Source organism: Lepisosteus oculatus, chromosome 25, assembly GCF_040954835.1.
Source record: "Lepisosteus oculatus isolate fLepOcu1 chromosome 25, fLepOcu1.hap2, whole genome shotgun sequence".
Lineage (NCBI taxonomy): Eukaryota > Metazoa > Chordata > Actinopteri > Semionotiformes > Lepisosteidae > Lepisosteus > Lepisosteus oculatus.
The window spans coordinates 4,636,552-4,662,389 of NC_090720.1; the positions used below are offsets into that span (position 1 = coordinate 4,636,552).

General features: G+C 40.3%; 2 protein-coding genes across 6 annotated transcripts in view; one reads left to right on the forward strand and one right to left on the reverse strand.

Moving 5' to 3' along the window:
• Positions 1 to 404: 404 nt before the first annotated feature.
• Positions 405 to 10,953, reverse strand: mthfr (methylenetetrahydrofolate reductase (NAD(P)H)). Its single transcript, XM_006642060.3, has 12 exons — positions 10,160 to 10,953; positions 7,903 to 8,156; positions 6,791 to 7,029; positions 6,324 to 6,434; positions 5,862 to 6,055; positions 4,828 to 5,078; positions 4,154 to 4,288; positions 3,001 to 3,181; positions 2,616 to 2,798; positions 2,277 to 2,378; positions 2,041 to 2,160; positions 405 to 1,713 (listed from the first exon to the last, which is right to left on the reverse strand). The coding sequence occupies exons 2-12, from the start codon at positions 8,148 to 8,150 to the stop codon at positions 1,510 to 1,512; spliced, it is 1,968 nt and encodes a 655-aa protein (XP_006642123.1). The 5' UTR covers positions 8,151 to 8,156; positions 10,160 to 10,953; the 3' UTR covers positions 405 to 1,509.
• Positions 9,847 to 25,838, forward strand: part of clcn6 (chloride channel 6) — a 52,263-nt gene continuing 36,271 nt past the window's right edge. For 2 of the 5 annotated variants that reach the window (XM_015337044.2, XM_069183878.1), the window contains exons 1-22: positions 11,020 to 11,182; positions 12,394 to 12,453; positions 13,163 to 13,228; positions 13,601 to 13,666; positions 14,307 to 14,373; positions 14,554 to 14,660; positions 14,962 to 15,088; positions 15,876 to 15,943; positions 16,548 to 16,606; positions 17,912 to 18,044; positions 18,833 to 18,946; positions 19,295 to 19,461; positions 19,965 to 20,088; positions 20,711 to 20,840; positions 21,020 to 21,173; positions 21,922 to 22,078; positions 22,697 to 22,803; positions 23,069 to 23,255; positions 23,705 to 23,862; positions 24,700 to 24,856; positions 25,177 to 25,284; positions 25,609 to 25,734. In XM_015337044.2, the coding sequence (XP_015192530.1) occupies positions 11,099 to 11,182; positions 12,394 to 12,453; positions 13,163 to 13,228; positions 13,601 to 13,666; positions 14,307 to 14,373; positions 14,554 to 14,660; positions 14,962 to 15,088; positions 15,876 to 15,943; positions 16,548 to 16,606; positions 17,912 to 18,044; positions 18,833 to 18,946; positions 19,295 to 19,461; positions 19,965 to 20,088; positions 20,711 to 20,840; positions 21,020 to 21,173; positions 21,922 to 22,078; positions 22,697 to 22,803; positions 23,069 to 23,255; positions 23,705 to 23,862; positions 24,700 to 24,856; positions 25,177 to 25,284; positions 25,609 to 25,734 (2,526 nt within the window). In that variant the 5' untranslated portion in view covers positions 11,020 to 11,098. Of the gene's footprint in view, positions 9,912 to 11,019; positions 11,183 to 12,393; positions 12,454 to 13,162; positions 13,229 to 13,600; positions 13,667 to 14,306; positions 14,374 to 14,553; positions 14,661 to 14,961; positions 15,089 to 15,875; positions 15,944 to 16,547; positions 16,607 to 17,911; positions 18,045 to 18,832; positions 18,947 to 19,294; positions 19,462 to 19,964; positions 20,089 to 20,710; positions 20,841 to 21,019; positions 21,174 to 21,921; positions 22,079 to 22,696; positions 22,804 to 23,068; positions 23,256 to 23,704; positions 23,863 to 24,699; positions 24,857 to 25,176; positions 25,285 to 25,608; positions 25,735 to 25,838 lie in introns of those variants that run through there. The other 3 variants (XM_015337045.2, XM_015337043.2, XM_006641969.3) reach the window with 3 other exon arrangements.

The following is a 25,838-nucleotide window of genomic DNA, read 5'->3' on the forward strand; positions in this document are numbered from 1 at the left end:
ATATGTGGAGGCTATAAAGACTTGTATTAACAAAATCCTGGTTCGAATGTCAGGAATCAAGACTGAAACCAATTTTGTTGAACCCAGATATCAGAACATTAATGTGGCAGATGAAAAGTCACAGCATTATTAAACAAAGGAATACAAAACAGAAGTGCACACATGAAATATTAGTGGGTTATCAAGTTCAGGAAGATAAGAGGTTTTGTACTATGTCCACTCTGTACATGGCAGTATGGTATGACTTCATGTCAGATAATGTGACGTAAAACCTGCTGATGAAAGTGACCCAATCCTTGCAATTTATTCAGGTTTGTGAAAATATGGCCACATTTGTAGGATCTAGAGGCAAATGACCAATTCTTTTTCAGAAGGATAAAATAAAATGGGTCTTGAGACTCTGCGAAGGCACACATTTTTATTTCAAGACAAAACTGTAACAGTGTTCTATATCTTTAAAGTTTCATTATAACAAACTTGCATAGCATAATTGTGCAACATGTATTTTCTGTGCTGTTGGAACCCATAAGCCACAGCCCGGTGTGTGCTGGAACAATAACATAAAAGTAACAGGGGTGATTAAGAAAATTCTATAGGTCCTTTTAATATTTGGAGTGCTGTTCACATAAAAAAATGCGTGTAACAAAAACTTCTTAATTCAAATCCAAAAAAAATTTAAAATGAGTAGTTTAGCCTTTGGTTAAAAGTTGAGTACTGTAGAGAATGTCTTAACGTAAGGAAATATATACATTTATTTAAATTCATAGCCACATAAAACCAGTTACCAGTTTAACCTTTCTAATAAAGCTTATTATAAAAATGGTACCTGAAACCCTGTATATCTTTAAATTATTTGCAGATATTTATTTCAATCCTATTTAATTTTCTTAAAATACATTATTACAAAATCACTTGTTTAAGATAACATTCCAATTCTTCTTTAGTGCTTAATGTAATAAATATGTTAAAGGAATTGTAGAAAGATAGGAAAATATTGTCATAAAAGTTGTTAATACAAAACTGGAAAAAAAAGTATTGAGCTTATTTATCATTGAGATAATTTTTTGCTGCTGTAAAAAAAGCCATATTAATTGTGGCTTTTTAACACACAAAATATACAACACTGCAGAAAGAAAAATACTGATCAAGGTGATTTCTGCAGAGGATGAGGTGAAAACTTTTTGGTAGCTTTATATGAGTTCATACGTTTCTGTATGCAATTCTTACTGCAAAGTTCACGTCATGTTTATAAGATGGCAGAAGTTCACCTCCAGATTACAAAAACAATACCCCTAGAAAAATAATATACTTGCTAAAAAACATTTAAAATAATGGATGTAAAAGTATTGCATTACTAAAAGAAGGTCGAATCTTCTTGTATACATTGTATACCCCAGAATAGCACTTCCATTTTAAATCTACTGTATGCAGGAGTGCAAGTTTTCTAAAGTAGCATTCAAAGAATGCAATGGAGAGGCTGTGGGGAGCCCAGCTGTTGCAAGGGTAGAGTTATTCAGGATGTTCAGCAGGAGAATCCAACAGCTCAAACATGTCCTCTATAACCTGCCACAGACAGCTGTCCAGAGGGAAGTCATTGTCCACCAGGTTGACCAGGTAGTAGTTGTCATGGATGTACTGGATGATCATGCGAGAAGGGGACTCTTCCTCATACAGTTTAGCCCACTGCTCAATCCATAAAGCAAAGGCTTCATCCTACAAATGAAAAACGTTAGACTCGTTTCAGGAATAAAACATCCGTTTATCATCCGTTCTTCCCATATATGTACGTATTTAACAAAGATCAATGAAACTAGTAGAATTTTCAACAATACATTAATTAGAGACTTGCAGAGACTTAGACTTTGATATTTTATATGCTGGATTTGATATTATACTGGATTTTGTTCTCCCACAAAATGAACAAAAGAGTACCTCAGACTGCACACTGCTTAAAACACGTGTTCACTACATAAAATTTATCTCGCAAGTGGAGTTCCCTCATTGGATTTAGGATTAAGTTTTCCTATTACTATTTCCCACCTTCCAGAACATGAAGCTGACAGGATCCACAACTGTTGGCTGCACAATCTCTCGGCCAGGAAAAATCCCCCAAGTCACAGCATTCGGCTGCATTTCATGAGCATTTGTTATGTTCTTTCCCTAGAAGTGAGGATTATATAGATTTGACACTTAAAATAAAATCACCCATCAGAGCTAATAAGAAGTAGTTGGTAGCTTGATTATTAGTAAATCTAAAAAGTAAAAAATGTATATACCTTGACATTCACAATGTGGTAGTTAACACGGGGCTCGTACTTTTTTAGTACCTGAAGAAGTGCTGTGACATTTTCACTTGATGTGAAAAACTCCAGATATGCCTGTTGATTACAAATTATTAAAAGCATGAATAGGAGAAAAATTCTAATTTACCAATTTAAAGGCAGACATCCTGACAGGCAGGACTATTTTGTGGTGTAGCTGACTTGTTAAAGGTCGCACGGCGAGTATATTAAAATTATTGTATAATAACAGTTTGTATAATAACAGTAGTAACGCTCACTGAACTTCACTGCCTGCAGCACTACATGTCCACTGTTGCTGGACTAAAGCTTTACCTTCTGGAAGACATATCCTCCAGGGGGGCCCCACCCCACAACAGGGTCAGAGGACGGGCTCCCGTTGATGTTGGGCTGGGAGTTGATGGTCAAGACACCGCGCCGGTTCACTTTCTCCAGCTGGTCCTTCAGCAGGTTCGTCTCCGGAGCCAGTGGGTCCTCATTCCATGGCAAACACATCACCTGCGACACAGAAGGATGGCATCTTCAAACAAATACAATCCCTAAGGAATGTTATACGTGTTGGAAAGCATATCCCCCAATCACGCTTGGAATAAGAAGGGCACTCCTGTTGTTGAAGAACACTAGGAATCCATGTACCAAAACGCCGTACGGGACTTCAACATTCCTCCAGTAGGCCATTATGGACTGCTGCCCAACTTACCTTGTTCCCAGCACAGTTGGGTTGTGCGGTGATATAGTTAGTGAACACTTCAAAGACGCTCTCCTCATTCATCAGCTCCTCTCCCCACATCTTCAGCAGGGCCTCCTTGGAACACTTGCTCTTCAAGTAAAAGAGGTAATAGTCGTTCAGCTCTCCAAAAGCAGGTGATGATGAGTTCCCCCTAGGATGAATGAGAACCAGTTAGAGGGGTTAGGGTGAAGATAAAGGCTCAGGACACAACTCGATTACAGCTCTCTTCAACTGTTAAATCAGTCTACCTTCATACACATGGAATAAAGTTATTTACCAGATTGGAAATATTATAGTAGATGTTATATCGAATCTTAGAAAAATAAAGTATCAGAACTGGAAGATTTAGAGAGAGATGCATATATTTATAAATGCCACATTAAAAAAATAGGAAGTTAAAACGTTTCCAAAAAAGAATTGAAATAGTTATTCTAAGAACAAGAGGGTGATAGATAGCTATCGCCCTACTCTTGTCCTGGAGAGGTAATCCCTTGTAATGCACCTCTGAGTTTCTAGCAGGAAACAAGGAAACCAAAACAAGTCCACATGTCACGTTTGATGTAATACATAGGAGGAAGAATCTCTAGTCCTGTGACCTTATCTAAAAGAGCCAGAGACCTTGGTTAGAGTGTTTTTATTTGACACACCCTGTGTGCGTGTCACCTGCCAAGCAAGAACACCCATCTCCTCCAGGTGAGATTTTGTGAAACAAGAGCATCTTCCGCTCCCAGTATCGTGCAAGAGGTGGAGTGGATATATGAGCTATTAATTATAAGACTACTCTAGACACGTTCTTACCTTATTATTTTAGAACATCTACTCCTGTTGTTCACAGCATGTAAGCCAAACAGAACATGCGGTAATTGTATTTTTGCAGGGAAATGTTATTTAAAAACGATGACCACCAAATAATTTTTCTGCAGACACATTTTGTATGCCTCAAGCAGGTTTTCTCTTTAAAGCATACACGTATTATGTCACTCAGTTAAGTGCAAGTCCAATCTAATTACACACCTGACGATACAGTTTTCGTCAACTTACATGCTAAATTCTTTATTTTCTTAAACACTTTTCAGAAGGCTTAATATGAAATTAACAGACACTTATAAATTGCAGCCCATACCATCTTCCATTGGGGAACTCGTCCCACTCCTGTGTCCTGTAGATGTAACTCTTGGGTCTGGAAGCCCAGAAAATTGGTCTGACATCTTCCACTTTGCGTTTAGGATGAGCGCTGACTGCCCATGGGAGTGGCCGCCTGGAAAAACACAATCAGATGTTCCGCCATGTCCTTTAGGTCCCTGAAAGAGCTCAGAATGCCATAAGCGAAGGACCATTAACTTTGTCATAAATCAAACTTGTACTGGTTGTCTATGTAGGTCATTGCATTAAATCACAGCATTAGGCATTAGCTTTCGTGAACTAGTAAACTTAACTGGGCCCTTCCTAGATGGGTTTCAATTTTAAATTATTTAATTGGAATCGGCAGTGGTGTGTTTTTCACATCTCTAAACCGCATGACCACTAGCAGGAGAGAATGAGGACGTGCAGACCCACTCTCCTGGCCTAGTCACCAAGCTCCCCATGTTTTGTCACAGATATTGCAGCCCCATGCCAGACTTTCAGAGCCAGCTGGAAGGGGGGGTGCTTCTCTTGATTCCAGCATCATGTGCCTGCACAAACTGAATAATACTCAGCAAGACTACAGACCAGCGTATCTTTTTTTGTTTTTAACACATGATCTGGAAATAATGCTGTTAGGGAGGTGGCTCCACATTAAAAATAAACAGTGCAAACCTGGGGTCTTCAATCCACAAGCCCAGCTGCTTCAGGACCTCCATGGTAGCCACCTCTCTGTTGAGAGTATAGAAGTGGAGGCCAGGCACCACACCACTTTTTAGCAGCACTCTGCACATGCCCACTGCCTGGTCAATGCCATAGTTACGGATGGCAGCATCATTGTCCTTGATGGGCTCGATCACCTGCTTGATCTCTTCAGGAACCTCCAGTTTGGAGAGTTTCACCAGCTGGCGCAGAGACTGGTACCCCTAGGCACACAGTGCCAAACACAAGAAAGGGCTTACAGTCTTTTACATTTCAGGATAATATATAAAAACAAAAAAAAGATCACAGATATGAGGAGGTCAAGAGGCTTATTGTTTAGTTGCCAAATCTGAATCAATACAAATCTTTTCTTGAAACATGCCAGTTTATCAACTTCAACAACATGACTGGACCTCCTGCTCTCCGTTGTAAATGTATTCTGCTTAGTTTCTACTTCTGTACTTTGATTTGTGTTCATTGACGACTCTGAATAAATTCACTGGATTGACTTTGGCCAGGATTTTGCATACATGGATCAGTTTCATAATCTTTTCTGTAAGATTCAAAAGAAAAGGTTCTTTGTCAGGGTAGGACGTTCCTTAATGTCCCGGGAATGTTCCTTACTTTTAATTTTTCACTACAATAATCTAACAATAAGTTCCTCACATAAGATCAGTAAATTGACTGAAACAGCTTACTACCGTCTGCTGCAATTCTAAAATTTATCATGAGAACTCCACAGCGATTAAAAATACTATTGGCGGAACATTTATTCAAATAACATTACAAATTCCAGTACAAACTATAAAGAAACCTCTTGCCAACTTTAGGAAACGGAGCTTTTAAAAAGAGAAAAATGAAAGCATACAATGTTAGATATGCATTTCAAATGTTCAAAATACAGGTACTTCTCTTTCCTCATTACCCAACATGTAATTGTACTCTGTTTACAAGACACAAAAGCGATATACTGTAATTCCAGTGAAATAGATGCCATTCCTAGATACCTGAATAGGAAAGATTCCAGGCAAAATGGGACAGGTGATCCCCATAGCCCTGCAGTCCTTGACAAACTTGAGGAATGTTTCTGGTCTGAAGAAGAGCTGTGTGACGATAAAATCAGCCCCCACATCCACCTTCTCCTTCAGATGTTTCAGGTCATCCTCATAGGTCACTGCCTCCGGGTGGCCAGTGGGGTAGCCTTTCGCACAAGAACAGAATTTGGCACATGGTTAACTTGAGAACCCGTCAAGAAGTGGCAGAGAACACCAATGGGTTCAAATCTTGGGGAACAAATCTGAGAGGCTTCATGACAAGTCCCCAAGAATACTGAATGCAATCTTTAGTCTTCTGAACTGTAGAGAAATTTGAATATTTTGCACATCTTTTTTGGATTTAACAGTCTTTTTAACTTAATCGGTCTTCATTTACTCCAGAAATAAATATGAAGATCAGCATAAGGAACTCACCAGCAACACAGATATCAAAATAGTCACCAAATTCAGAGCGAATGTGTTTGACCAGGTCTGTGGCATAGTTGAAACCTCCCTCCTCTTCTTCCCATTCAGCTCCCATGGGATCTGGAAGACATCCAAAGCCACAAGAAATAAACGGTTTACATAGCAATTAAACAGGGAATGACAATGAAGGAAGCAGACAATTTCCAAGTGGGAATTTCTTCAGGTTTTTATTAGGCTGTTTCAAAAAACTACTCTGTGTGGAAGGACTACTAAGCTCATCCTCTCTATACCAATGTAGAATTTTGCTACGCACAACTTAACATTCCATGGAATAAAGTAATATTTTAATAGTTTAGATGGCTATCCTCATAAATCTGTCAGCTGAAACGGTTTGGAAGGCTCACTTGCTCTGGGAAATATCCTGTTCAAGCTAACCGGAATCTGCCCTAGCTTTAGAACAGAACTCTCAGGCCCACCTCCCCTTAGAGCCATGATGTTCTTAAGGCCCAGGTGCTTGGCCTTGCTCAGATGTGCAGTGATCTGCTGCTTGGTCTGGTTGCAGCAGGTGAGGTGCAGCACAGTCTCCAGGCCACAGTAGTTGACAGCCGTGCTGGCTATCATCATGGAGGAGGTCTCCTTGTCTGATCCAGGGTCTCCAGCAGGGTGCCAGGTCACATCAATGAAGAGTGGCCCACCTGCCCCCATACGGTCAAACCTATGTGAAGGACACGACACAACATGATGTTTTAAATGAGGTCTCGTTAGTTCATTGGGCAATCTTAACAATATACTCCTCAATTTAACATTTCGATTACTTGATTACATGTTATTTATGTTATGTTATTACATGTTACTGTTATTGCTATTGTGTAACTGTCTATTGTCTTATCTTCTGTCCTATTTATATACTGCACCTGAGTGACTAATGAGAAACACTATTCATTATACTATGCACCTGTGTAAGTTTAATGACAATAAAGTTGAATTGAATTGAATTGAATTGAATTGAATTGAATTCAATGCAGTAATCGTACAAGGAGATCCTCAGATTAATTAATTGAAAACATTTGACTTTTCCCCCCATGATCTGGCACACACATACAGAGGATGTCTTTAGCTTTGTTTTTCTGTACAATTGGTTCATATACTTTATACATCACTTCCAACTACTCTCAAACCACAGTATATTTACTAGTGTACGTGTCCTTAAATGAGCATATGCACTTAGCCTTTCCAAACATTTTCCTGAAAACCATCAGGCTTCTCCATGGGGGGGGGGGGATGCTTTCATTCTACAATGTTTGTACTCTTACAGAGCTATCAAATGCCTTAGCATGCCACTGGTGGTTTCTGAGAAAAGAACTCTTAAGGATTAATAAACACACTAAACCAGACTCATGGCATGGAGAATGGAAGAAATGTTACAAACAAGAGGCCATTTCACCCATCCAGTTCATTTGGCTGCTTGGAGGCGACTGATCCAGGGATGTCCCTCCGTTGGTTTTGGAAGAAGCCGGTGTAGTAAGATGAGAAACTTGGCAGCACACCAGAGGAAGGAAGTGGGAGAGGACGAGTCCGAGATTCTGACCTGGAGATGAGGTTCACAGCTCCGCTGGAGGTGCGAGGAGGGAAGAACTCCAGGGAGAACCAGCAGTCCCCCGAGTCCGTGCGCCTCCTCATCTTGTCGCGCAGGCGTTCGGCGCGGTCGGTGTCCAGGATTGGCGTGGAGCAGCGGGAGCTCTCCTTGGAGCTGTCCCCCCCGCTGCTGCTCGGCCCGCTGGAGTCGCAGCGCCAGGGCTGGCCGCTGCTGTCCGTCTGCGGCAGCTCGTTCACCATGGCGACCTGCGGGTGAGCGCCACGCCCACTCGTGAGGGACTGGGGTGTCCTCCACAGAACACGCTCCCACACTTCACCTGAGCTCCCGAGATCTAGCCTGCTGCCAGGCGTGGTTTTACTGGGGAATCAGAGGTGCAATAAATACTCCACACAGTTCTACTCTCACACTGCCCTTCATAAAACCCTACTTTTGTATGCGCTTGCACTTACAGATACTCCAGGATCGGGTCCCATCAAAGACGTGACCCTTCTGTAACTCCTTGTTGTCAGTTTTCAAACACTCCCTGGTCCTAGGTGATCAACAATCTAGGAAACCATTATTTCCATAATAAAAAGCATCACATCCACTATACTAATCAGAACAGAAACAGTGGGGTAAAACAACAAGGTGTTATCAATAGCAAGAATTAATTTATCTGCTTAAACGTCTCAAATGGAACATCATGTACTAACATTGCATTTCAACATCTGAATTATTTTAATCTTTTCAGTTCTGTAACGTACTGTACTTTTGTGTTGCCAGTTCTTTACAGTGGGAGGGGCTGACAAGAGTTTATTTTGGAACATGGTCCTAGAGCACCACTGTGCTACAAAGGAAAGTCAATGAAGTGAAACCATATGATAGCAATAACCTTTACAGAGGCCAAGCCATATATACAAAAATGTCTCTGTAGATGAAGTGAAGTTGGACTGATGTCATTAAAAAATGCCACTTAAAAATGTTTTTTTCTGGATTTTCTAAATGTTCTCAAAAGTTTTCTAAATATTTTGTTGTTGGCATTTTGTTTATTGGCTTCAGAGGAAATAACATTGTTACACTATTTGAAAAGGCATCTACATTTTAATCCTCACTTTGTTTTAAGATGACACTTCTCCCTTTTAAAATCTTGCCAAATCAAGACACGAGGTTCATGCAATCTCTTCTCAAAAACGTGCAGAGAAGGGTATTTCTCTATTCGCACAAGACCAGTTATATTAAACACCAAATTAATCACTCAAACCTGATTAAGCCAAAGTTTGTAACTGGGAATATTTTATATTTAAATTAAAACTAAACTGCCTTTGGCAACGCAACATTTTCATTTCATCATACGGAGACCTGATAGTTTGCGACAATCGAAGAGCCGGACGGGTTAGTTATGCAAGTAACCCAGCCGCCTGGGTCTTGGAGCAGAGAAACATTCCTCGGTTTTCTTGTGTGCCACAGAAATAAACACTGTTTTTCATCCTCAGAAATAAAAAGTGTTTCTATTTTTTTTTCAGTTTGGGTATTATAATCTGGTAAGTACTTTAATATGCAAGGGATGCATTATTGTATTACACTGTATGTTGTTTTACAAAATAATATACTGAGTTATTGTTCTTTCATGACGTGATTAGCTTCCCTTATGCAAGTATAGTATTCTGCTGTGCACCGGTGATATTTTAACGTTAGATTCACACATCACAGTTGTTTGATCTACATCTGCTCCTTTAACGTCTTTGTTCTCATTCAACAATACACATTCAAAACCTACCAGAAAAAGTAGGCCCATTGAACCAAAGATGTAGGTTCAGTGCTAAGCTTATTAGAAATACTGATCCTCTACATCGCTTCCAAAAACTGCGCTTTGTCCGCTTACTGTTAGTCCGAAATCCATCTGATCACTGCAGCGTTTTCAGAGACTTCCAGACACTAGACATGCAGGCACTGAAGAAAACTACTGGGAAGGCATGAAGTAGGAACGACCCCTGAGGAGAACCCCAGATATCTGGGATCAAGTGAGTATTTCATTCCCTTGAATAGGGTACTTCACACATTCGTTTTCATTTATTCTGCAACTACCAAAAAAATAGGTCGTTTTCAAAGCTTATCTCATTGCAAATGCGTTGGTTAATACAAAAAGTACCAGAACCATTCATTATCGGGGAGCACAGAACTCTGTGGTTTAAACATACTGCTCGGTAACAGTAAAAAAAAAAAACCTAGTGCTGCTTAACTTTTTACTATTAAATAAATCACTACCTACCTGGATTTAAGCAGTGCAACTAACGCTGAGATCAGCTTGTAGCGTTCTGATGACGATGCTGCGATGTTTTATTAGATGTAGCTGGGGCAGCAGGTCGATTCATAACGTGGTTAAATTGTAGCCTCTGTCGCTCACAAAATAATATTAAATATAGCCTGTCACGTGACGCGGGTGCAGCCGGTGGAAGTTTCCCCTTTCAGGGGGCGGAGTGGAGAGAGCGTGGGGGGAGTTTCAGAGAGATTACTGAAACCGGCTCGATAAAGTTTTGGAGGATAGTGGTGACATTCCCAAAAGCGGACAGCACTGCGCGGCGTGCGGTGACAGTTGTGTAACTAGACCTTTCCAGTTCCACAACTGGACACTCGGGTGCTGTGCGGGCATCTTGCACCACTGTCGCCGGATCCATTTATGTGCAGTGAAGCCTGTCACGTAGGAGGAGGCTGACAATTCAAACAAATAAATATTCAAACAGAAGATTCACCCTTTCCCGAATGAAATTTATTTCCACAGGCCTGCAACTCATCTTTAAATTGCTATATTTTCAATGCTTACTAGGTATCGAAATAGCACGATAGGAGATAGAAGATCGTGTCAACAACACTGGTGTTCCGAGGTTAATCTAGTCTAGAGTCTAGATAATCACTATCTTTTTAGAGCGGTTTTGCGCGTGCCTTTATAAATCAAGACATTTGCAATCTATCTTGAGGATCAAAATCGAAGAGCCTAATTTTCCCCCTGCTGCGCTCCCGTGCAATTGCTTGGTACATAAATGCACTCCCTAGCCTAGCGCATGCGATCCCCTTCTCTATCGTCCTGGCCGTTTAAAGAGCCATGTGTCCCGCAATGGCGGCTCCCCGAGCTGCTTCAGCACGTGGCCGCACGGGCCGCCGCGAGGTCATGTGACGTGAGCGCTGTCAGGCGGATGCCGAGGTGGGGAAGATGGCGTGTTGTGGGAGCTGTCTGTGTTGTCAGTGCTGCTGCAGGGAAGGGGAGACCAGGACGCCCGAGGAACTGGTACAATGGGTGAACGCTGTGCTGTTTTTCATGCCTTTGTTGCTCTGTTGCTCTGACCTGCAAAAAAAGCTCATCTCGATCCTTTGACCAAACTCTTTTTTTCCCCCCTTCATTCACTCTTTTCCTCCCTGCTGTGTAATTATATTGTCATGTTTTGGAAATGCCTGCGTTGTTTTGCTTTATTTATTTCTTAAAAGGTGTTAACGCGTGCGGCATAACGGGTTTTCTGCATGAGAATGCGACATTTCGTAGGGCCACCGCTGAGCTCTGGGCAGTGGCTACTGTGATTGGAGTCGAAGCCCTGATGGACACTGACTTTGTATGTGCACACTCAGTTAAGAATGAAGAAGGCTTTCATTCAGAATTCTTCGAATTCCTGTAGAACAGTGGGAAATAAAGCCCAGACAGTCGTGAAGAGCTGCGTGAGATATGAACGTGACCAGTTAAGTCGAGGGATGAAGCGCACGTTAGACGAATTCGTAATGCTGTGCACGACAAAGGGTTGAGTCTAGACCAGGGCACCGATTTTTTTTTTATATTAAGCGTGTTGATAAACTACCATATGTAAAAAAAAAATGCTCTCTAAAAGCAAAAAAAGGTATTGTACTGCGGTTACGAAGGCTATGTGATGAACAAAAGCACAGGTCCTTACTGTGATGCCATAAGGCTATCTGCTGATCCACAGGGAATGCTACTCCCAGACTGGAGCTGTAATGGATGGGGTCTTCATATATCCCATAACTCAACAGTGTTGTGGCTTTGTTTTCCAATTGTGCAGACGATGACTTTGTATGTGTACACTCTGTTAAATACTGCGTACATGCAATATAAATAACAAGTTGTAACTCTGTCACCCATATTTGTTTGTTTTCCTTTCCTGACAAGTGCTTTATTTGTTAAAAATGAAAACATAAGCACATGCTCGTGTTTTTACTGATTCAGCTCCCTGCTAGCTTTATTTACTCATGAAAAGAAGTCTATGTTGCAATATTTGTAACCTTTTGGGAAACAAAATATTTTTGAAAACAATTTCCTTGTTTGAGTTAAATATTTGAAAAATGTAAAGGTAAACCAGCTTTCAGGATAGGGGAGTTTAGCAAATAAACCCCTTGATTTGTCTGCTTACTGGTTTTATAAATAGGCTGTGCAATTTAACGAATGTGGGTAACAAGATTTCCATGTAATTAGTTTCTATTTCCTGTTTCATTTGCTTATGACAGACAATTCTAGGGGAAACTCATGATGAAGATGATGAAATCCTTCCAAGAAAAGATTATGAGGTGAGACTCCAAAGATATTGTAACTGAAACAGAAGGCATATTGACCACCATTCCTTAAAACGTCATTAAAGTTTTCTCCTGAGCCCATGAAAGGGATAAAAACAAGATAAAGATGGCTTTTAACAGTATTTGTATGTATTGCTTAGTGTAAAGTTGTGTGAGCATGTTAAAAATACTATCAATTAAATTTATTTTCCCTTAAATCATTGAACATGACACCCAGATGTTACTTTAGCATGCCATGTTGAAAAAAATAAGACAAATGGATAACTTGCAATTTAAAACCTCCAGGTTTAATACTTTTTTCTGTATATGTTTATGAAAGTTTTAACAAATTTAATAGTGCAGTTTTTTCATGTGAAAAGGTCTCTTAAATTAAAGGTTATTTTTGTGGCTAATGTGGTTTTTAGAGCACTTTGTATTTAAAGTTGCATTTAATAGTTTAAGGCTGAAAGAGTTTTACATTTTCTGAGTTATTATATAATGCCTAAATTCTGAAAGTCTCAAGGTACGTGGAATGTGTAAGAAAGAGCATGTGTCATGTGTTGTACTTTCAGTGTTTTTTGCTAGATCCATGAGCTGTGTACCCAGGTCTTGTTCCGAGAATCAGTTTCTTGCTTCATGTGATACAGCACCAATTCCACAGGTGGAAAGCTGGAAATGAAAATTCTTACCACTGTTATTGATTCATCTTTCCTTTCTACGGCAGAGTTTGGACTATGACAAATGCATCAATGAACCCTATGTGGAGGTTTTGGAGGGAATGGACAATAAGGTAAAGCAACAACATGGCAGGACACGTACTTACCACCAAAATATTATCCGTATTCTAAAAGACTGAATCGATTTTATACTTAGAGCATTTATTTTCAATAAAATCTGTGTTTTTACCATAGTCAATTTTCTGCTTTTATTATTAAGGTAAACAATATTGTGATAGATATATAACCCATGTTTATTTGGTTATTTGCCTAAGTCAAAACCTACATCTACTATAGTTTTCTTGACTAAAGTTCAGTTTCACAGAATTTGTTTACAGTTACAGTTTTTGTAATGTAAATCACACTTTGAATTGGTATTAGAGTTCTGGTTTACAGACAGCCATTGTAATTGGAATCATATTTGTTTTCTACCCCTCCCAAATTAGACAGCCAGAAAGTATGAAGCAGTGAAGTGGATGGTTGTATTTGCCATTGGGGTCTGTACCGGTCTGGTAAGTAATTGATGCTGTCTTGTCAGGTCGCATAAGTTAAGCAAGGCTCAGCCTGATCTATAATGGGAGGGCAGACCTCTAAGGAAAACCAGGCTGTTGCTGTAAGTGGTGTCTGTGGACCAGTAATTGGTGCTCTTCCCTCTGTAAAATAATTTCCAAACCAGTACCCCAGAATGGTATTGGTACTGGTGGACACAATGATGTTGGAGTTGCCCTGTTTGACTTCATGGGAACTTCTCGAAAGAGTAAGGGTGTTAACCCCAGTGCCCTCGCTGAGTTCTGCTTTGAGCATTGCTCATTTTGGCTTACCTAAACCTGTCCTTAATTCAGCCAGAGAAGCAAAGACCTGACCTGCTGTGTAATAGGGCAGCTGGTAAATAATGGCTTCTGTTCAGTGCCAGGTAGGTGTCTTGCTTCAGTGCCAAATGTAGTGTTTTGTACTAATGGAAATATTTCCTATTTTAGTAGAAGAACAGCATTCCTTCGTAATTAAAGCAGGCTGCTTTATTGTGGTTAGCTTAGGGTGAAAGAAGAATATCCATGATCCATAGACAACTGGACGAATATTTACCTGAGAGGTGGACTAAAAAGATTCAATTTAGCTTCTCTCGGTAATGCATGTACATTTTTCTTTTTACAGGTGGGTCTTTTTGTTGATTATTTTGTAAGGCTCTTCTCTCAGATCAAGTTGAACTTGGTTGGAAAATGTATCCTTTTCAGTGTTTTTATGCTTACCTTTGTAGACTGATTTAAATAATGTATTTTAGGCCTGCTTCTGATTGCCCATCAATAGTTCGGTAGTTCTAGAAACGTCTGTGATTTGTTCCAGTCTCTCATAAAACCTGTCAGTAACCGGTCTATTGGTTTCCTTGACCGGTGGCTTACAGCTGTGGAGGAATGCAGTGAAAAGGGCTGTCTTGCTTTATCCCTATTAGAACTACTGGCTTTCAACATGACCTTTATCTTTTTTGCTAGTGTTTTAGTTCTTATTGAGGTAAGTGTTTTCAGTGAGAAGTGCAGACTGCAAGTCAGCATTTTGATATTATTGTTTATGACTTAACTTAAATGTACCCTGTGAAGTGCCAATGTACCTGCATGATGATGTTAGTATGAAACACTCATTTTCTGGGCTCCTTCCTGCTCAGCTACTTCATAAAATGCTCTACCTTCAAAAATCTCCTTAAGTTGAATCTTATGAATAAAAAATGTGTTTGTAAATCGTGCTGTGGTGTAAAAACTGTTTGCCAAGTCTTCTTTTCTGTTTTTATTAAGTTTTGCTTGATACTTTCTCTCAGCCTATAGCTGCAGGGTCAGGTATACCTGAGATAAAGAGCTACTTGAACGGGGTGAAAATTCCTGGTATTGTGAGATTCCGGACCTTCGTGTGCAAGGCAGTGGGAGTTCTGTTCTCTGTGGCTGGAGGTAGGTGGTGCGCTCAGTACGTTCCTCCTTGGTGATCCGTTTCTAAGTTTCTCTGTCTGGTCATGTGACAGGAATCCATAAAAGATACATGTACATGAGGGAAACTCAACAGATAATGACATTCATATCAAAGTAGTTTCACCTAAAATTATTACATTTGGAAGCTAAGCACACAGCAAACTCAAAGAACACAATTCATTATGTGGGCAGAACGCAAGTGTATTAGATGCATTTTGGCTTTGACTCTCTTTAAGTGCTGAGTACGTTCACAATGCAATGACATAAGTGAGTGGTTCCCACCCTGATCCTGGAAGAACAATGTGTCTTCTGGTTTTTGCTCCAGATGAGAATTTAATTGCAGCCTAATTGATTTCAGTTTTCTGTTTGGGGCATAACTGTAAATTTGTTTTTAGCTGTTAAAAGGTTAAATGGAATCTGTAATGGGTATCAACTTTATACCAGATTCTGAGTTTCAGAAGTACCCTCATTCAGTTATGATGCCTGAAATGTACACAGTTGCATGCCTGAAGAAGGAAACAAAAGCTCATTGTGAGTGTGTGTGATACACTTTTATTCCCATTTGTGTTTGTTCGTCATAAACTGATCAAATAGCAAGGATTGTTTAGGCAGAAATAAGGATAAGCAAGCTGAGGAGAAGCTGAATTGGTACGTGACAAAGGGTGGTTTTGACCACCTGTGTTCCTCCAGGATCAAGCTTAGGTACTACTGGTCTAGGTTACTTACTGAAAAGGGAAGTTTGTGTTGTGACCTTTGACATCGTTTACAGGACTCTTTGTTGGGAAAGAGGGCCCAATGATTCACTGCGGCTCCATCATAGGAGCAGGCCTGCCTCAGGTACAGAAATCATTTCATTGTTGGTGACTTTAACAATAGAATAAGTAGGGGGCCAGTGTTTCTGTATGATGTCAGTACCTCATTAAAGCCAGGGCAGCATGAGAGCTGGGAGATGCAGCTCAGCTGGTCCAGTTAAGCCAGTAACCAGCTGGATTAGCTCATTTAGAGCTGTGTTTAAATGGAAAACTGCAGACACAGCACAGTGGCCTGCCATGCTTGTTGCCAGGGCATCCCTGCTGTCAGGTATTATTAAAGTTTATTCTAATTTAGCCTGCTGCATTTGTAATAACATAAATTTGACAATTCAGTAGCTGTATTTATCAGTGAAATGCTAGCTTTGAAACAAAAGAGAAAAAGTACTGTTATATGTTTTGCCATATGTTACCAATAGATTTTTGCAAGTCTGTTACTGTTGAAAGACAACAGTTGAAACTGGGTTCAAAACCAGAGTTGACACTCTTTGGACTCATCCACCAAACCAGTATTTGCATTCAAATACTGGGTTTGTAATTTGCAATTGGTGAGTGTGTCAAGGTTTGTGATTGGATTGTCTCATGATCTACATTTCTCCATACTCCAATTTTAACATTTTTCTTGTTTCCAGTTTCAGAGCATCACTTTTAAGAAAATTCGCTTCAATTTCCCCTATTTCCGTAGCGACAGGTAAGCGCACATATCTTCGTTTCAACTTGATCTTCTGATGCCTTTGCGGCCTTCTGTCAAGAATGTGATCAACTTTTGCTGGGCATTCTGCCTTTCTCTGTGTCGCACTAATCCATCCCAAACAAAATCAGATTTATTCTTGGGTAACACCTCTTTCTAAAAAGAGTGGATTATCTTCAAAAATATTAAATAACATCACTATTGCCGATCTTGGCTTTTTATGTATTCTAAATGAACATTTTATTTCTTGAGCTTTCACCAGACACTCCTCATGAGACATAAATAGACCTGTAAAATATATAATCTTCATTCTGTTTATGCATGTATATCTTTGGGGGGGGGATGTATACGGATTATGGGTATCGATTAAATGTTTATGGTATCATTTTGATTAGTTAATAATTCATGACTCACTGTGATGCACTCAATTGATTTTGAGTTAATCACCTCATTAGTGAAAAAGTGGTTTGGGTAGGTTGGATGTGATCCTTTACCCTGCTAAATGTCAAGCATAATAATAAATAAAGAATGACCCGCAAAAAGAACCAATGTGCACCACTTATCGCGAGAGCAATTCATTCTTCCTCTTTGGCGATGAATCAACCTTTTGTATTGACCACCCTGATGGACACCAGCAAGTACTTTATATGATGCATGCATTCAGAAAAGATATGCTTGAACTCAAAGGGGAGCTGAAAGTGTGAAGGCTCTGCAAAGGAGTGTCGAGTCATTACAGAAATCCACTTGTAGTAATCAATGGCATGCTGACTACTTGGTGCTACATTGATCAAATTCTGGGACCTCACCTCACTTGACAGTATTCCAGCAGGGCAATACATGTCCTTATGCTGCTCGCCTAGCAACAGCTTTCCTACTCGGTGAGAATGTGACATTTGTATGATGGATGTCAAGTTCACCAGACTTGAGCCCCATTGAACATTTGCCAGATGAGCTGGGATGATGTGTGCTCTCTAGGGCTCAGAGACCAGTGAACAGATGGAAACATGATTGTCTTGGCTATGTGAAAGGAATGGAACCGAATCCCTCAAACCATGATTGTATTGCTTCTAGTGGTACCTGCACACGCTGCTAGCCTTGACTTTCACAGCAGCCCCTCACTTGATCAACCTTTGTTGATGACGAATTCAATGCAGCATAATCACTTTGTCATATCTGTTCAATAAAATGCGGTTATATCAGCCACAAAAGAATCTTTTTCCCAGTCCAGTGATAAACAAATGAATTTTTGCTGTTAGAATTGTCTTTTGATGCTCAGTGTATGTTTATATTTTGTCCAACTCCTAGAGACAAGAGGGACTTTGTGTCAGCAGGGGCTGCAGCTGGTGTGGCAGCTGCTTTTGGGGCTCCTATAGGAGGAACACTGTTTAGCCTGGAGGAAGGGTCATCCTTTTGGAACCAGGCACTCACATGGAAAGTGGTAAGCAGCATTTAAGTGTTAAATTTGCTAAACCATCAGTCATATTTGTATGCCTGTTGTCACATTTTATTTGCAATGTGTAAGAGTAAATTTATATTAGCAAAACTGCAGACTGTGCAATACTGATAATTCTTCTCGGGTGGTATTATTGACTGTGCCTAATTGTGAAATATTATCTAATTTGTTTCCGAGCATTCCCTTTGCGTTTTCGTCATATATCCTCCCAGTTTTGAATCTTTGGTTGTGTATTTGCATCGTACAGCAGTAGTTTCTGCATGGCAATACATGGACAGAATGACAATAGGCAGAGAAATTCCTCTGATCTGTCTGATTATTAAATCATTCACCTTCTGGAAGGCTGCAAGCTCCACAGCTCCCTGCAGTAGAGGCAGTGCTAGCTGGCGCAGCAGGTTTCTCACAGATGTCACTGCAAGCTTGCAGGTATCATTTTGCTTAAAGAGTCCTGGCTGACCAATCCTGATGACAACATTCTGCCAGTTGTTCACCTCATGTGGGGGAATCCTAGATACAGTCAAAAAGTGACATGACCCAGGATCAAACTTGTGAGATCTGGGCTGCAGAGTGCAAACTGTGCTTGAAGCAAGCACCTTTACCAGTTGAGTCACAGTGGAGCAAGCTGTGTGAACATTTACTGAAAGAGGAGTAGTTTCGCAAGTCAAGAGAAAGAAGGAATCTACTGTATATGAGAAACTGGGTGGTAGAGTGATGGCAAAGAGTATTTTCATGTGCTCCCCTGATCATTTGCCTCTCCCTCTTTGTCTCTCCAGTTGTTCTGTTCCATGTCGGCCACCTTCACCCTCAATTTCTTCCGCTCAGGAATTATGTTCAACAGCTGGGGCACTTTTCAGCTCCCAGGGCTTCTAAACTTTGGAGAGTTTAAGGTACGAAAAAGCAGCAAGTGGCAGACTCCTGTGTAAATTTGTTATTCAGATTTTGTTACCTTTTTTTGAAGGGCTGTTTGTGCTGGAATGTGAGTACTTTTTGGAATAATGAATGAATGATTTGCCCATTAATAATTTGTCCTAATTTTATAAATGTCAGACTTTAATGAAGTAAAAAAAATGTGTAATTTGTAGAAAGTTAACTTTTTTGCTGCTGTAAGTTGCTACCCAGATATAGAAATAATTAATACAATGCGTGTGTGCTTCAAAGTCATGGGTAGCTCTTTCCCTACACCACCATGTCTGTGATGGGCAGGTTGTTTGTAAAGGTCTTGCTGTCCCCTCCAGTGCTCGGATGGCAATAAGAAGTGTCACCTGTGGACCGCAGTGGACCTGGCCTTCTTTGTGGTGATGGGAATAGGTGGCGGCTTGCTAGGAGCTCTATTCAACTGCATGAACAAGAGGCTGGCCAAGTACCGCATGAGGAATGTGCATCCCAAAGCCAAGTTCGTCAGGTATTTCGAAACATGACCGCAAATTACAGCATTTCTTCTGCAGTCTTTTTATAGTTAAGAAGTGGTGGCCAAAATACCATGATCTTTTGCATTCTAGGGGTGGGTTGTGCTATGTTGGATGAGGAGTATAAAGGAACAGTAGACTTCGATCACCTTCCCTGGTCAGAACAACCCCCCAGATCCCAGTAATATTAAAAATGTGAGGACCTGATAACGAGAAGACAAGTTCAGTTCCGCATCATAGCCTCAAGTGACGAGGTCCTGCTGTATGGAAGGGTGTTGGAAGTTTGAACATATCTAGCAGCCGTTCCATTGGGTTGCTAATGATTTTGACCATTGACTGAAGAATGCAAAATTCATTTTTCTATACTCATTGGGCTTGTCTGTGTAAAGAATTTCATCTTTGACAAAATCCATACTGTTAAAAAAGTTTTCTTCCTTGGTTTTGTTTCTCCTGTGTTCCTTCATGGACCTCCATGCTGTTGATTTTTCTGTTGTCGCAGACTACTGGAGAGCCTTCTAGTTTCCATGGTTACAACAATAGTGATATTTGTGGCCTCCATGACTCTTGGGAAATGCCAGAACCTCTCTTCTCCTACCACTGACAATACCACCCTGCTGCTGCAAGTGAGTCTGCAGTTATTTCTCTTCAGGTCTGTGTATGATGTTTATTGTGGTACCATATGCATAGGTGAGATGCTGTATGATGTGTAACAAGGGAATAATTGAAGATTTCTTGTTTTTATTGGTACTCTTAAGGCTTAATATCAAAGAAATACATTTGCATTGCTGCAGTTGCTATTAAGGACCTCTTTGTATGTAGGTAGGTCTTTGCCTCATGAGAATGAACTTATACACATTTATACATTTGCGTTTATTGTGTTGGTAACTAACTCCTTGCATTCATCAACATTTTGTGACAGCATCATGAAATCTTATAAACAAAGTGAACGGAGCAAACAGTATATAAGCATAACAAGTTGCTAAAAAATGATGAGCTTCTTAAACTTAATTGTACCAGTTTCCTTATCCTGACTGCATGGCTACCCTTTTAAACCTGCTGTAGCACAACAACAAGTCTTCAGAACCATTTCTGTTTTCCAACATTCAATTTTGAAACAGTGTTGTTAAACAGAATAAACTGTAATAAATGAGATGAATATCAGGTCCATTGAACACCTCAGTTGCTACATAACGGCCTCCTTGGTTTACTTTTTGCAATATGTAGTTTTGTTGTCCGTTTTTCAAGAGCCCTGCCTCCGAGGATGGAAACTCCACCATAAAGCAGTTCTTCTGCCGAAACAAAACCTACAACGACATGGCGGCTCTCTTCTTCAATCCACAGGAAGTGGCCATCCACCAACTGTTCCACCAAGACGGTGAGAATCATGAGCACTCTCCAAATCCGAGTGACCCCAGGTTCCCAGGCTAAATAATCTTTTTGAAATGTCAAATGCCCGAAGATTTGTTTGTATTACTTAGGGGCTGCTTGCAGCCTCCTTTGGTTTGTAACAGTGTGACACTGTCTTTCTGAGCTTCTCTCCTGTTGTCATTACAGGTACATTTAGTCCTGAGACTTTGACTATTTTCTTTGTGCTGTATTTTCTGCTGGCTTGCTGGACCTACGGTGTCTCTGTGCCGAGTGGCCTATTCGTGCCCTCCCTGCTGTGTGGGGCTGCGTACGGCCGACTTGTAGCAAACATCCTGAAAACGTGAGCTTGCCCTTCTCTACTTTTCATGTAGCTGTTCCACATTGTTCATGACACTTACGCCAAATCACTCATGACACATTGGAGCCCAGGAAAGCAGGTTGTGGAAATGTTCAGACTGATATAAGTCAGCTGCTAAAAACAACCTCTTGTTGACATGTTACTAAATATGTATTTTCATGGCTTGTTCTATGCATGAAAAGTTAGCACTGTATTTCTTCACATTTGAGAGAGCACTAAAGCATAGACTTGTGAAGATAATTCATGGCAACGCTGACACCGTTCCAATGGCATTCAGCAGAACAGTGAAGACATTCATTATCAAAACTGTTCGGACATGTCAAGGCTCATTTTGACCTACTTCCACAGCTGCTCTGACTGCCACATGGCTACCCTAATGAAGGCTCCCTTTTGATAGTCTGTTACAAGTCGTGAAATGTTGCACGCGCATTCACAATAATCACAATATGGTGATTTCCATCACAAATTGACAAGAATATGTCATTGTGGTAATGTGATTTCTTAATGTTATCCAATAAGGTAAGTATGCTTATAATTACATATGACTTCCTGATTTTGTGCACCACTATTTTTGATTTGGTCTGTTGTAAGCTTGTGTGTATACAATGAATGCTATTCTGTTAAATTTGCTTATCTTCCTTCTACAGATCTCTATGTATTTTAGCAACAGAAATAACGTGCTATTCACACACTCGATTAAAAGCTTTCATTTTAACTTCTCTCCGTCTAGAAACATAGGATTGGACATTTACGCTGGGACCTTCGCTTTGATTGGTGCAGCTTCTTTTCTTGGGGGTGTGGTCCGGATGACCATCAGCCTGACTGTCATTCTAATCGAATCGACCAATGAAATATCATACGGGCTGCCCATCATGATAACTCTCATGGTAGGAACTGGGTTACTGGCCACACTCCCAGCCAGCTTCTTTCTATCCATTGTCATTTCTATCTCTAACTCATGTGGCTGTCAAATATTAATGGTTTCCAATTTTCTTGTCAGCCCAGTTTAATTCTGTTACGGTCCAATGATGTTTGGCTGGCCGGAAGGTAGCTGTTTAAAGTCCACTAGTAGGCGATCTCCAGTGAGAATATAAGAGTTTGAATTTCTTACTTTCAGCTTAAAAGGTTTTTTCAAGTGAAATGAATGAACTCTTATCAACATATTTTGTGAAAGGACAATTTAATAATTTAAATGTAGAAACAGTTCCAGCGTAATTAATTGTTAATGGTTTCAGAAAGGCATTGAAGTTTCATTTAGGAGCAGAGATGAGTCCAAGGGCATTGCTAAATTTTAGTCCTTAATAAAAGTATAAGCACTAAAATGAACTTTCATCTGAAGTTAGAAGTTACCCATTTTGCATTGATCCATTCCTGCTATCTAAACTCAAATAGTAAATTATGTAATCCCATCATTTGGAAAATAGTTTTTGTTCTTATAGAAAAAATTGCAATTTTCCATACTAATTATAGGAGAAATGCCTGTTTTTTTCACTGTGATCTAATAGGTAGCAAAGTGGACTGGAGATTTCTTCAACAAGGGCATATATGATATCTATATTGTTCTCAAAGGAGCGCCTTTATTGGAGTGGGAGACAGAGGTTGAGATGGATAAGTAAGTAATATTATTTATGTTATAATAAATGTTATCAATTAGCTAAGGCTTTGTTCCTCTTTGGTGTGGTGGTTACAGTACTGCAGTACTACAGTACGGTCCTTGAGCCAATCTAGAACAAAGCCACGCTAGGAGAGTATTTTTTTCTTATCCATAGTTTGTACCTGTCATTCTTTCCAGGAATTCCCAAAAGCTTAGTTCACGGCTAGCATTTTCATTTTCTGTGAGCCTGTGTTTGTCACACAATGTATTTTTTTCCCCACAGACTGACAGCTAGTGACATTATGGAGCCCAATCTGACCTATGTGTACCCCCACACTCGTATCCAGTCTCTGGTCAGCATCCTGAGGACCACAGTGTACCATGCTTTCCCTGTGGTAACAGAGAACCGAGGCAACGAGACAGAATTCATGAAAGGGAACATTCTCATTAGCAACAACATCAGGTTTAAGGTGAAATTCCAATGCTCTCCAGTAGAGGTAGACAGTGCTTTGCAAAAAAAAGTAGTATTGCACAGTATTTCTAGTACTGCACTCCTTTGTGTTTGCTCCTGCATTTTTAAATTTTGCAAATTATCTACAGCTTTTGTGCAAAAGAAATTAAGGGACATTCTGTAATTTTGTTATAAGGAAAGAAACTGCAAAACATGCAGCCTAAGAGACTTAATAATAACAATATCTGTGTGACCTCCAGTGCAGCTAGAATATGTGACATTATAATTTTACCTCAATTATTAATGTTCATATTTCAGTGCTTTACAAAACGGTTAAAAAAATGGAAATGCGCTTAGTGTGTGGAAGGGGTCATGTTCATCAAAATAAACTTTATTGTGGGTGGAGTCCTGTCTATTTGCGTGCAGCCGAGTGCATTGTTTTAAGGCTGCGTTTCTGCCGGGCCTCAGAAGTCAAGTATCCTGACCCGGGCCGGGGAGCAGCGGCGCCGGAGCCAGTCCATGAAGTCGTACCCGTCAAGCGAGCTGCGCAACGTGTGCGACGATCAGGTCAGCGCCGAGCCGGTGGACGAAGGACAGGACATGCTGCAACAGATGCTGGAGAGGAGGTGAGAAGCACAGTGGCACCAGTCCCTGTGCTCCTGCAACAGTGATGGCCAATGTTGGAAAGTCCACCGATTTCATGGGTGATGCTTAAATTGTCAATTTCACTTGAGCATTTAATTGAAACAGTTTTTGTTCTGACCTCCGATTTTAGTGAGATTTGTCCAGATCCATAGTTTATTATCATAAAAGTAAATACATTTTGTAGTTGTGTAGTCTTGAGGACTATAGTTGGTTGTTCCTGACTTAATGGAACAAGTGTGCTGACTTTAAGAATGCGTCAGTTCATTTAAGAATGATCTATTATGTTTTGCTGAACTATGGCTTTTCAGCTGCAGGGTCTGTTACCTGCTTTAAAAATGATATCTTCCACAGTACTCGGGCAGAGTCTTTTATGTCAGCAAAACATGAAGTATTGGAATTATTGAAAAGGAGAAAAAAATGCATGAAACATGAGAAATTAAAAGGTATCTATATTGGACTGTTAGGGTACGTAGTTAAAGTTGTAGCATTGAAATCAAGGTTAACTGTTATGTTAAAATTGCAGAATGTAACTCATTTAAACTGTTATGTGTGTATTTGTGGTCACATGCAAAAAATATATTGTTGCTCTGGAATGATTGCAGAGTACTTGTGGAAATGTTTCTTTGCATATAATGAGTTATTTGAACTGATCTCCAGACCTACACCCCTCTAGGCTTCTAAGAATAGTCCTCTTAAGAAACCACTAACCCGCCAATCAGTGTAGCTTCACAAAAAGTGATCAGAATTGAAAAGAGCTTAAGTACAGGCAGCAGATTTACCTACATTGTTTTAACGGGGTTGCTTTCCCTTTCCTCTAGACATGTGCCTTATCCCAACCTGTACCCTGACCAGTCGCCCAGCGAGGAGTGGACTATGGAGGAGCGCTTCCGCCCTTTGACCTTTCATGGTCTAATCCTGCGCTCCCAGCTGGTCACTCTGCTGATACGCGGTGTGTGCTATGCAGAAAACCAATCGGTGAGCATGCAGGTGGAATTGGGAGGTATTTACACAGTCATTCAATGGGTGAACACCTGATATGTTCATATGTATTCATTAAAAGTTTAATGCATAAGAGAATGGCATTAAAGCAAATGACTATTTTTACATAAATATTCAGAATAAGAATCTTTTTCTTCTCAATATAGGTTGTTTTTTATAGCTCAAAATATTTAAAATTTTTAGAATAAAAACTAGCGTTAGTTGAAAACTAACAAGCTGACCTGACCATGTCCTACCTGTTTATTGACAGTTTTAACACAATCGTGGTTTGTTTCACATTCTATTGGTCCTTACAGAGTGCAACACAGCCACGGCTCTCATTCAGTGAGATGACTGAAGACTATCCTCGATACCCCGATATCCACGACTTGGATCTGCTCTTACTCAACCCTAGGATGATAGTGGTATATCCGTGACCCTCATTTTACTTGGTCTATTGTTCTCTTTCTGCATAATACCTCTGTAAATTTTCAGTAGATCTCTTCCTGTACCTCCTTTTAAAGCTTTGCCTAAAAAATACCGGTTATACTGTTATGTGCACTGAAAAAAAAACTTTATTCAGAGAAGTGTTATCAAATAACTTGAGAATTTTACTCTATCATTGCATTTTCCACTCTTACATTTTAGCATTCCTCCCTGATCAAGGGGCTGAAGTCAGTGTCATTGTAGTCACTGGATCTCCTCACCCCCCTCAAATGTCAACTATGTACATGATTTTGTTTCTGCAGGATGTCACACCATACATGAACCCTTGTCCGTACACTGTGTCTCCGAACACCCACGTCTCTCAAGTCTTCAACCTCTTCAGAACCATGGGACTGAGACATTTGCCTGTGGTCAACGCTGTAGGAGAGGCACGTCAATTTTGAATTGTGCTTCCAAAGCCGCTCCATTGCTGCTGTATTTGCGAAACCCACAGAAGCATGTGGCAGAGAAAGCTAGCTGATCTCTACTGTCC

Coding starts and splice junctions, on each gene's coding strand:
- mthfr (XM_006642060.3), bottom strand. CDS start 8,150: ATGGTGAACGAGCTGCCGCAGACGGACAGCAGCGGCCAGCCCTGGCGC. Junction 6,056..6,323: donor TTTTGATATCTGTGTTGCTG/GTGAGTTCCTTA, acceptor CTTGTGCGAAAG/GCTACCCCACTGGCCACCCG. Junction 3,182..4,153: donor GAGTTCCCCAATGGAAGATG/GTATGGGCTGCA, acceptor CATTCATCCTAG/GGGGAACTCATCATCACCTG.